This window comes from Lipotes vexillifer, unplaced genomic scaffold (genome assembly GCF_000442215.2).
Source record: "Lipotes vexillifer unplaced genomic scaffold, Lipotes_vexillifer_v1.1 scaffold168, whole genome shotgun sequence".
NCBI lineage: Eukaryota > Metazoa > Chordata > Mammalia > Artiodactyla > Lipotidae > Lipotes > Lipotes vexillifer.
The window spans coordinates 1,346,256-1,358,373 of NW_006773947.1; the positions used below are offsets into that span (position 1 = coordinate 1,346,256).

General features: G+C 38.9%; 1 protein-coding gene across 1 annotated transcript in view; it reads left to right on the forward strand.

Moving 5' to 3' along the window:
• OSBPL1A (oxysterol binding protein like 1A) overlaps positions 1 to 12,118 on the forward strand; it is a 217,468-nt gene that overhangs the window by 34,404 nt on the left and 170,946 nt on the right. The window contains exons 5-6 of the mRNA XM_007448592.1: positions 6,038 to 6,149; positions 11,569 to 11,654. Of these exons, the coding sequence (XP_007448654.1) occupies positions 6,038 to 6,149; positions 11,569 to 11,654 (198 nt within the window). The remainder of the gene's footprint in view (positions 1 to 6,037; positions 6,150 to 11,568; positions 11,655 to 12,118) is intronic.

Genomic DNA, 12,118 nt, shown 5'->3' on the forward strand with positions numbered 1-12,118 from the left:
TCTAGGTACCTGTTAACTGAATGTTTTCCTAAAGTTCCTCAGTTGTTTACTATTTTTAAGGTTTCTGTTTTCATATTTTCCATAGCTGCACTCCAACAAAGCTGATCTCTCTGGGAAGAGGCACTACACAGTCTGTTTCTGCTGCTGCATCTTTGGCTGCTTTTCTGATTCCTATCTGTTTGTGCTTGTTCATTTTCCTTACCTTTCATTGTAGGTGTTCCTCTGTTTGTTTTTTTTTTTTTTTTTTGTGTCACTGCTGTGGCCTCTCGCGCTGCAGAGCACAGGCTCCGGACGCGCAGGCCCAGCGGCCACGGCTCACGGGCCCAGCCGCTCGGCGGCATGTGGGGTCCTCCCGGACCGGGGCACGAACCCGTGTCCACCGCATCTGCAGGCGGACTCTCAACCACTGCGCCACCAGGGAAGCCCCCTCTGTTTTTTTTAAACCATTCTTCTCTTTTTTCTTGAAACTGTCCCCCTAAGAAACCCATCCACTCTTTTTTTTTTTTGCGGTACGTGGGCCTCTCACTGTTGTGGCCTCTCCCTCTGCGGAGCATAGGCTCCGGACGCGCAGACTCAGGGCCATGGCTCACGGGCCCAGCCGCTCAGCAGCATGTGGGATCTTCCCGGCCCGGGGCACGAACCCGTGTCCCCTGCATCGGCAGGCGGACTCTCAACCACGGCGCCACCAGGGAAGCCCCCATCCACTCTTAAGGCTTCATTATTTCTCCTGGAGGATTATTTGGAAATCTGTATTTTGACCTCATACTTTTTTCCAGGTGTCCAGGTCTTCTGTTTAGCTGCATGTTTTGGCTCCTTACTTGCCACTCAGATATCTGGAATTTCATGTTTCTACAATGGGGCTCCTCTTCCTTCACACACGCTCCTTATGCAGTATTTGTATTGGTCATTGAAGTACTTGTCACTTTAAATCCTCCTTTTTAATGTCTCTGCTTGAGAACATATTCATTGCTTTTTACCTGGACTGCTCTGTCTCCCAATGGCTTTTTTTTCCCTAATCTCTCAATTCCACCATGTCCAGGGATGTCCCAGTCAGTATCCTGATCTCAGCTCTGATTTTTTTCAGCACTTTCTCAGATCCCTTCAGTATTCATTACCTAAGTGTTTTCCCTGACGGGTGGAGGATCTTGTACAATGTAAGGGCTTAAGTATGTTAAGTGAGTAGTTAATAAGAATGTGGAGAGTTGGCAGAAAGTTCAGAGGAGAGCCACATATTCAGTTGATGCAAGGAGAACTTGTGAGGGAAAGGTGGTTGGAGCTGGAATTTTGTGTAAAAGCACCAGGGGCTTCTCAGGACTAGATTAGGAATTCTAGATCCTGAGGGATGAAGAGGAAGATGACAACTAATCCTTTGTTATGTGTACAAACTGTTAAAGCGGGCAGGATGGTCTTTTTTTTTTTCTTTTACATATAATTTTTTATTTATTTTTGGCTGCGCTGGGTCTTCGTTGCTGCGCGCTGGCTTTCTCTAGCTGTGTTGAGCAGGGACGTTGCAGTGCGTGGTCTTCTCGTTGAGGTGGCTTCTCTTCTTGTGGAGAAACTGAAACCTTCATGCAATGCTAGTGGGAATGTAAAATGGTGCGGGTGCTTTGGTAATCATGGGCTTGAACCCGTAATCACGGGCTTGAACCCGTGTCCCCTGCATTGGCAGGCGGATTCTTAACCGCTGCGCCACCAGGGAAGTCCTGGTAGGATGGTCTTTGATTTTGGCATAGAGAAGCACAGTTCGGCTTAGAAACGTTTTTTCAAAACATAATACTGCAGCAGACCTTTGAAGAACGTTAAAACCTCTTCTACCCACTGAGGTATTAAAAATCAGCGGTGATCTCTCTGGGTGTTTCATTCATGTTCCTCGAGTTAGACATCCAGCCACTGGTCTCTTCAGGTGCCTTCTATTTTCTAATTCTGATTTAATGAATAAAAACTTCTTCTGATGATTTCTCCTGCCTGAGCGCTTGTATTTCAGTGCTTAACATACAAGTTGCTGGACCCCATCCCCGGCATTTCTGATTCAGTGGGTCTGAGATGCGGCTTGAGAACTTGCCTTTCTGCCAATTTCATGGGTGGTACTGATGCTACATACAGGTCTGAGGACCACACTCTGGGAACTTTTGCTCTTAATCTTCTGCACAGGGTGGACAGGTGTTTTTTGTAACTTGCAGTCTGATAGTCATTCCTCTGGAACCTTTAAGAGGTGTCCCTTCCCTTCAGGACAATCTGAACCCCTGAGATTGCATATAGCAGCTCTGAAAGTCTGCCCTATTTCCCCCTGTAGCCTGTTGCCACATAATCGAAGCCTATTCTCTTTTCTTAAAGGTACCTCTCTACCTCTGTGCATACCATTCCCTCTGCCCATTTTCTGTAGTCCAGCCCTTTGAGGATTTATGTCAGTCAGGTTCCACATTAATTCTTATACCTTCCTGAAACTCAAATCAGGACAGTTAATTACTAGAATACTGTACAGTTGCAAAGATGGTATAAAACAACTAGATGAGGTAGGTTGAGAAATAACATTCCTTAATTCGAATGTGCCATGTGGTGCCAAACTTGAATATCTCTACTGTCTTTTTATAGGCACTTTATTGAGATCTAGTTTACATACTATACAAGTCACCCATGTACAATTCAGTAGTTCAGGTATGTTGACTTGTGCAACCATCAACATAATTTTAGAACATTTGGATCATCCCAGAAAGAAATCCTGTACTCGTGAGCTGTCATTCTCTATTACCCCTTTCCCCCAGGCCCTGGCAACCACTAATCTACCGTCTGTATAGATGTACCTATTCTAGACATTTCATATAAATGGAAGCATATAATACATGGTTTTCTGTGACTGGCTTCTTTTACTTAACATAATGTTTTCAAGGCTCATCCATGATTATAATATATATCAGTACTTCATTGTTTTTTATTGCCCAATAATATTCCATTGTATGGACATACCACATTTTATCCAACTATCAGTTGATGGACATTTAGGTTGTTTTCACTTTTGGGATATTATGAATAATGCTGCTTTGAACACGTGCAAGATTTTTGTTGTGGGCATATGTTTTCATTTCTCTTTGGTATGTACCTAGGAGTGGAATTGCTGCACCAATTGGCATTGCTCTGTTTATTAGTATTTTGCAGAGCTGCCAAACTGATTACCAAAGCACCCGCACCGTTTTACATTCCCACTAGCATTGCATGAAGGTTTCAGTTTCTCCACATCCTCATCACACTTGTTATTGTCCGTCTTCTTCATTTAGGCATCCTGAGGGTTGTGAAATGTTATCTCATTTGGTTTTGATTTGCAGTTCTGTAATGATTAGTGATGTTGAACATCTGTTCATATGCTTATTGGCCATTTTTCTTTGGAAAAATGTCTATTGAATCCTTTGCCCATTTATTTAAATTTTTTGTATTTGTAGAGTAGTTTCAGGTTCACAGCAAGATTGAGGGGAAGATACAGATTTCCCATGTATGCCCTGCCTCCACACATGCATGGTCTCTCCCATTATCAACATGCCCCACCAGAGTGGTTCGTTTTTGGGTTTTTTTGTTAAAACAAGTGATGAACCTACATTGACACATCATAAGCACCCAAAGTCCATAGTTTACTTTAGCATTCACTCTTTTTGTTGTATGTTCTTTGGGTTTGGACAAGGTGTTTAATGATATATGTCTATCATTATAATATAGAGTATTTTCACTGCCCTAAAAATCCTTTGTGCTCCACCTGTTCATCCTTCCTCCCACCCAAATCCCTGGCAACTACTGATCTACTTTCTCCATAGTTTTGCCTTTTCCAGAATGTCACATAGTTCCATATGTATGTCACATACATACAGTATGTAGCCTTTTCAGATTCTTTGCCCATTTTTAAAATCGGGTAGTTTGGTGGTGGTGGTGGTGTTTTTGAGTTTGGGGAGTTATTTACATATTCTGGATATAAATCCTAGATCAGATACCCGATTTGCAAATATTTTTTCCCACTCTGGATTGCCTTTTCACTCTCTTGATAGTGCTTTGTTGTACAGAGTTTTTAATTTTGATGTAGTCCAGTTTCTTTCTTTTTTTTTAACCTATGCTTTTGGTGTCATATTGCAAGAAATGACTGCTATGAAGCTTTTCTCTTATGTTCTAAGATTTTTGTTTTAGGTTTTCTATTAGGTCTTTCATCCTAATAGAGTTAATTTTGGTGTGTGGTGTAAAGTATACAGGTCCAACTTTATTTGTTTGCATGTGAATGTCCAGTTTTCACAGCACCATTTGTTGAAGAGACTGTCCTTTCCCCTTCAAATGATCTTGGCACCCTTGTTGAAAATCATTTGAACAAATATGTGAGAGTTTATTTCTGGGCTCTCTTTTCTATTCCATTGGTCTCTATGTCTGTCTTTATGTCATTATTGCACTGTTTCGATTACTTTGATTATCTCTGAGGTAAGTTTTGAAATCTGGAAGTGTGAGATCTCCAACTTTGTTCTTCTTTTTCATTACTGTTTTGTCTATTTGGGATCTCTAGAGATTCATAGTGAATTTTATGATAGGATTTTCTGTTTCTGGAAAAAACATCATTGGGATTTGTTAGGGATTGCATTGAATCTGTAGATTGCTTTGGGTAGTGTTCACATCTCAACAATATTAAGTCTTCCCATTCATGATCACTAGATGTCTTCCCACTTATTTATATCTTCTTTAATTTCTTTGAGCTATATTTCATAGTTTTAGTGTACAAATCTTTCACCTCCATGGTTAAGTTTATTCTTAAGCATTTTATTCTTTTTGATGCCATTGTAAATGGAATTGTTTTTCTTAATTTCCTTTTCTGATTGCTCTTCTTTATCTTTGACCATTTTTTCAATTGGGTTGTCTTTTTGTTGAATTGTAAAAGTTCTTTATATATTCTGGATACAATTTCCTTATCAGATATATGATTTATAAGTACTTTCTGTCATTCTGTGGGTTGTTCTACTTTCTTTACTAATACGAACTGTTTACATAAACTATGAAAACACTTATTCCAAAATGTTACCTTTAAAATGATAGGAAAAGCTAAGATATTTTATAAGAATTTATAAAATATTAGACTTCTTAGCAGTTTTTCTATTTGTAAAATGTGGTAGTACATTTTATAGAATAATATTCAGTGAAAAGTATGTTGATAGACACTATAACCTCCTGGAAACTGATGTATTAGGCAAAAGGAGTATAACTTAAACAATTATGTCATAAATAAAATTATGTTAAAAAAAATCTCAAACTTATGCAAGGGAAAAATGATCAGAAAGAAACCCTCCAAAATGTTTGTAGTGGTCATGGAGTGACTAGGACAATGAGTATTTTGTTTTCTTCCTGTCTGTGTTTAGATATGTATTTAAACATTTTTTACTATAAAAATTCCTAAAAGAGCTGTTAGCCACTTAGAGTAAATATGAATGATGTAGCTTATGCTCCATTGTTGAATATTGACTTCAGGAGATCATTTGATTCATTATAAAGCATCCCTTTGATAGTGTTGTATCCTGTCAGTCTATATCACTTCAGAAAATAATGTCCTATTTATTATAAACATTATAATTAATTTTTAAAAAATCTAAGTCTGTAGAGGAAATTATTTTTTTCAACATTTCTTGGAGGAATAATGTTAAATGAATGTATTATCTGCTCTAATTATCTAATTTAAATTACTAATTTAAATAATGGCTTTGTTAACTCATATTTAGTTTTGACCACATGAATCAACTTGGTAAAATAACCAGGTAATTTACTTTAAAAATCAATTACAGAGGTTGTCTGTTTAATTGTGGATTGGCAACTGTTTAGGCAGTCCGTCAGTCATTACTACAATTAGTTAAATTGTAGTAGTCAATTTAAGTGAATACTAAGGAACCACAATAATGCAGACAGAACTGAAGTGATATAAAGATTCCTACCTAGTCATTCTTTCTATTGTAGAAGAAACTCAGTAGTAATTAGTAATTTGAAAAAGGGCTATAATATAATAAAGTATATAATTTCTCTGCTTTTTTAGGAGTTGGTAATGCTTCTTTTAGAATATAATGCTAATACTACTGTTGTTAATGGGAATGGACAGACAGCAAAGGAAGTCACTCATGACAAAGAAATCAGAAACATGCTTGAAGGTAAATGTTATGGATCTTAATCTAAACAGCATTTATTTTTGTTATAGACACGGTCCCGAATAGAAGTAGAGATGGCTTCTGAGATGCCAAAATAGATGACACCAAGCCTGTGGTCTAAAGATAATGTAATTTGCAAGTCACTGATTAGACATAAAACTATATGAGAGTTTCCGCACAGCTTTTAAATTCTTTATATAAGATTATGGCGAGTTTTAAAAATCAAATCTCCAACAAAATTAAAAGTAGAAATTAGAGACATGAGGGAGTACGGCTGAAAGGCTGCAGAAGCATGATAATGAAGGAATATAGAGCGCCAGACAGGGAAACTATAAGAGGTGTAGCTACTGGGAGTCATTTGATATTGGGGAAGATAGCTCTGGCCGGCTCCATTACCCTGAGGGCTTCATCGTAGTACAGCAGCCAACAGTAAATTCTTCATGGATCAGATTCATTGTTAGATGAACTTCAAAGATTCAGTTACATTTAAGAAGACATATTAGGGATTTCTCTAAAAATAGTTTAAAACAAAAATACTTTGATGCTTACATTGGGAAGCATTCATTTGTTAGGATTATCCCCCAAATATCCAAGGTTTTGGCTGTAATTATTTTTTTGGTAGTATTTCTATAGTAGAGAAGATTACATTTTTAAAAATTAATTAATTAATTTGGCTGCGTTGGGTCTTCGTTGCGGCACACGGGCTTCTCTCTAGTTGTGGCACGTGGGCTGTAGAGCGCATGGGCTTAGTTGCCCCGTGGCATGTGGGATCTTAGTTCCCCGACCAGGGATTGAACCTGTGTCCTCTGCATTGGAAGGCAAATTCTTAACCACTGGACCATCAGGGAAGTCCCTGAGAAGATTTCTTAATTACTACTTTATGAATAAAGATATTGAATTAGAGTTGCAGTTTCACACACATCCTTTCCTTTGCAATTCAGAGAAGGGCAAGATAATTTTGTACTTAAAGGGTGTTGATTTATTTGTTATTAGTATTTTTATCTATGTACGAAGCAAGGTCTTGCTTTTTATTACTTTCCAGTTGGCCTTGAAACCTAAAATCAACCTTGTTTCTTTAGTTACAAGATAATGTCTGCTTGTCTGACACCTTTAGATCAACATCTCTACTCACTCTTGCATTTAAAATGAACCCTCTCATTTTCAATAAACAAATCAACACATAACAGCTTCTATAAGACTCAGTATTATGTGATTTTGAGGAGATTGGTCATATTATATGTCATCCCTGCCCTTTAATAAATTATGATCTAATTGGGAGGATTAGGTACTGTCTTTGATCCTGTTCTATTATTTTATTTGTAATAAGATGAGAACCCAGAACTGACATTCTCCTGACAGACTGGGATGTTGGGTTCACCTCACAAGTTGACATTTAATGGGGCTAGCTGTAAAGATGTGCTCTAAGTACCCACCCGCACAGCCGCCAAAACCCAACTGTGCTAAGGACAAAGGCTTAGTTGACTTGATGGGCACTTATGATTTATCAGCTACAGTATGGTTCTAGCTGGGGTAATAGAAGTAGAAATAGAGATTTTGCTCTGATGAGATCACTTTAGCCAGGTGTGATATCATTTGTGGATAGTGCATTAAATGGATCCGACTGCAGGGAGTTCATCCACAACCCACCAAGACCACAGGTAGACCAGAAACCCAATTGTAGGGTAATGCATGTAGAGACAGGAAATGTTTCACCCCAGAAAGACAGATATCACTAGACACAACAGAATCATGTTTGAGTATCTCAAGAACTGTTACTATTGGAAGGGGGTATTCTTATTTGAGGCCGACCAGGGCCAGCTGACGATCCACTTGATGGCATGCCAGGGAGTTTATCTTTGGGTCCAGTGTATTATAATAATGGCTTGGGTTGCCTTGAAGGGTGTAGTGAGTTTCCCATGATTAGAAGCGTTTGGGAGAGGGTAGATTTCTACTTGTCAGGCACAGAGAGGACTAGTGTACCTTCTTCTACATATCGTTTGACTTTTTTTTATTTTGAGAAAATATCCAACCTATGAGAAAGTTTCAAGAATAGTACAACAAACACTTGTATATCTGCACTTAGTCACCAGTCATTAACATTTTGCCCCATCTGGTTTACCTTTTTATGTATTATTTAATGTTATTTATTTACTTTTAATTTTTTTTTTTTGCGGCGCTATTAGGGAATAATTTGCAGACATAATGATACTTTAGCCCTAAGTACTTCAGTGTGTATCTCCTAAGAACAAGGATATTTCCTTATATAATCACAATATAATGATCAATTTCATGAGATTTAACATCATTATCATAAGATCACTGTTGTAGAATGCCCCTCAATTGGGGCTTTTCTTGTTTCATATAATTAGATTCAGGATATACATTTTGCCATAGGTTGTATTTGGCATAGGATAGGGTTTTATGCTTTATACCAGTGCATATTACGAGGTACATGATGTCATTCTGTTCCATTACTGGTGAAATTATCTCTGATCACTACGTGGTCCACTGTTAAGCTACCTTCCCCCTTTTGTAATTAATAGATAATCCTTGGGGAGAAAAACCGAGACTATGTAAATATCCTGAAATCAGGATAAAATCACTTTAAATCAGTGATTTTCGCATTCGTTGATAATTCTTGCCTGCATCACTCTGTATTATAGAGATTGCAAAAGGGTGATTTTCTGTTGTTAATGAAGTACATTTGGTAGGTTCTCACCTGCATTTGAAGTGTCCTCTGCTATGTAACCTACGCTGGGCGTGTATGTAAGTGTCTTATCAGGATGGAGTTAGGCTTCATGATCTCTGTGATCCCTACTAACTCTGGATTCTGATTGAAAAGAAAGACAAAGAGTTAGTTTATAGTCATATCAAATTTAAAATTTATAGGACAGGGGCTTCCCTGGTGGTCCAGTGGGTAAAACTCTGCACTCTCAGTGCAGGGAGCCCAGATCTGATCCCAGGTCAGGGAACTAGATCCCACACGCGTGCTGCAACTAAGAGTTTGCATGCCTCAACGAAGACCCTGAGTGCTGCAACTAAGACCCAGGGCAGCCAAAATAAACAGATAGTTAGACAGATAGATAGATAGATAGGTGTATGCAGCCAAAATAAATAAATAAATAGATAAATATTTTAAAAAAATAAAAATAAAATTTATAGGACAAATTATTTTGGGGGTGGAGTATTTGCTTTAAAAAACATTTATTGGGCTTCCCTGGTGGCGCAGTGGTTGAGAGTCCGCCTGCCGATGCAGGGGACACGGGTTCGTGCCCCGGTCCGGGAAGATCCCACATGCCGTGGAGCAGCTGGGCCCCTGAGCCATGGCCGCTGAGCCTGCGCGTCCGGAGCCTGTGCTCCACAACGGGAGAGGCCACATCCTCAGAACCTCCAATCTGTAGCTGGTCAAAAGCACAGGTAACAACTTGTGACTGGTCTCTGAAGTGGAGGGAGGTCTTGTGGGACTGAGCCCTTTGTCTATGGGATCTGATTCTATCTCTGGGTAGACAGTGTCAGAAAAGAGTTGAACTTTTGTATATCTGCTAGCATCCAATAATTGATTGCTGATGTGAGGAAGCCTCCACACACACACATTGGAATTGGGTCCAGGAACCCAACTCAACCAGGCCAAAAAAAAAAAAAAAAACATTTATTAAAGTATAAAATATATGGATAAAAGTACACATTATCAATGCACAGCTTGCGGTTTTCACAAGGGAAACACATCCATGCCAAGGAACAGAACATTACAGGCACTGTAGAAGTCTTGAGTCCACAAATTGGAATATTTGTTTTTATTGGCTGGATCAGCAGTCTTCTTTCAGTGTCCAGAAAGAACACAGGACAGGAACACAATCAGGGTTTTCAACTCCAAATCCATTTTTCCTTCATTTATGAGCCTAGACGATCTAGAGAGAAACATTTACCACCCTTCCTTAAAGTCTACAATAAACATTATTAAACATTGTTTGATTATTCAGTGAATACTTATTGGCTAGATATGCATTGTGCCAGATACTCTCATAAATGTCTAGGATACACAGAAGAGTAAGAACAGGTACCTGACTTTGAGAATGACTGCAGGGATAAATTACAGCTCCAGGTAATACATGCAGTAGTACAGGTGTGTAGGGGAGGGTGGGGATGTGACTGTTCTCCAAAGCTCACAGTCCAGTGGCCTTAGAGGAAAGACTGAAGAGCATGAATCCCAGCAAAAGAAAGCACTGTTGGGAGCATGTGTGGAGGCGTGGCAGCCTTCCTCCAAAGTGGAGAGGGAGGGAGTGGGTGTGGAAATAAAAATGTGAGAAAAGAAGATGATGGTATATTAGTAATGTTAGTCCCTTCTTAAGACAAAGTTAAACTGGTTCCAGCTATTCCTGTATTCAAGCTTTGTGTTTCCTGTAGTTGAAATGCAAGGGCATGTGTAGTGTCTCGAACAACTGTTAGCGCATAGTAATTACTAACTATTAATAAATGTTCATTATTTCTCGGGGAGACCTAGGAAACCTTTTATAGTTCCTCCCTTGCAGCCTTTGCACAGGACATTGTACACATATTTTAAGGGGGATTATTATTAAGCATTTCTATGAAATGGTTTCTTTTCTGTAAGCCGAAACAGAACTCAAACATAGCAGAAATGAGACCTTATTACATACTCTCGTCCCTTAAATCAGACTGCTCTCATTCCCTGCAAGTATGAGCAGCACAGAGTAATGGTAAAAGCACGGACTCTGGAACCCACCTGCCGAAGGTCAAGTCCCAGCTCCTCCACATCCCGGCTGTGTGGAGTTCCTTAACCTCTTGCTGCCTCAGTTTCTTCATCTATAAAATTGTGAAAATAGTAACACTTCAAAGAGTAGTTATGAGGATTTAATGTGTTAATATTGTTTAAGTGTTTTGAAAGGTATTTGGCGCGTAGTAAGTGCTAGAGTATTTGTTAAAGAAATAAAATATTCTTATGTAGAAGTATGTAAGTATATATAAACCTAAATATATTTATATGGTTTGTATGTCTTCCTGCCAAAGCTATTTCTTATTATTATTTTTTGCATTCTAAGGTTCTAGAAGGTATGAGCACCTCTCCCCACTTACCTACCTTTCCAGGGCACATATGTAATAGTATTTCAGCATGCAAAAGTAATTCATAATTCATAATTACTTGTGTTGGGTGTTGTAGTGAGTAATGTACATAAGGACCTCTGAATTGAAAACAAAAATTCATCTGAACCTGAGGGAAGTTGAACTCTGTAGTCTGAAATAAAGGCAGTGAGAATAACAGTAAAGTCTAACAGCATTTGAATTACAGTTCAAAACATTGTGACTTTTCTTATCATGATCACTTTATTCTCTATACATCTTTGTGATAAATTTGCTAATAGGATCCAGACTAGAAGTAGAATAATATGTACTTTTCCTTTTGCAGCTGTAGAAAGGACTCAACAAAGAAAGCTTGAAGAATTACTTTTAGCAGCAGCAAGAGAAGGCAGAACAGCAGAACTCACAGCTCTGGTAAAAACAAAAACAAATGTATTCTTTACTCTGCAGGGAATTTTTTTTTTTCCAGAAAGGTGTGAAGTTTATTAAAATATTAAGAAAAAAAGATGGAACAGTAAATAGCTACTGAATTTGGGATAGTTCCTCATTTACAAGTTTTACTGCAGGAGGCCCATTTAAATCAGCATTTCACATAATCAAAGGACTACAGTTTTTCCCTAGAAATATAGGTATTTCACTCTCCAGGTAAAAGATTATTGAAAACATCAAGTGACCACCCCAGTTAGAAACAGATAAGCGAATACCTTCAAGATATATAAAAAAGGGTAACTGCTGGGCTTCCCCGGTGGCGCAGTGGTTGAGAGTCCGCCTGCTGATGCAGGGGACACGGGTTCGTGCCCCGGTCCGGGAAGATCCCACATGCCGCCGAGCGGCTGGGCCCATGAGCCATGGCCACTGAGCCTGCGCTCTGCAACGGG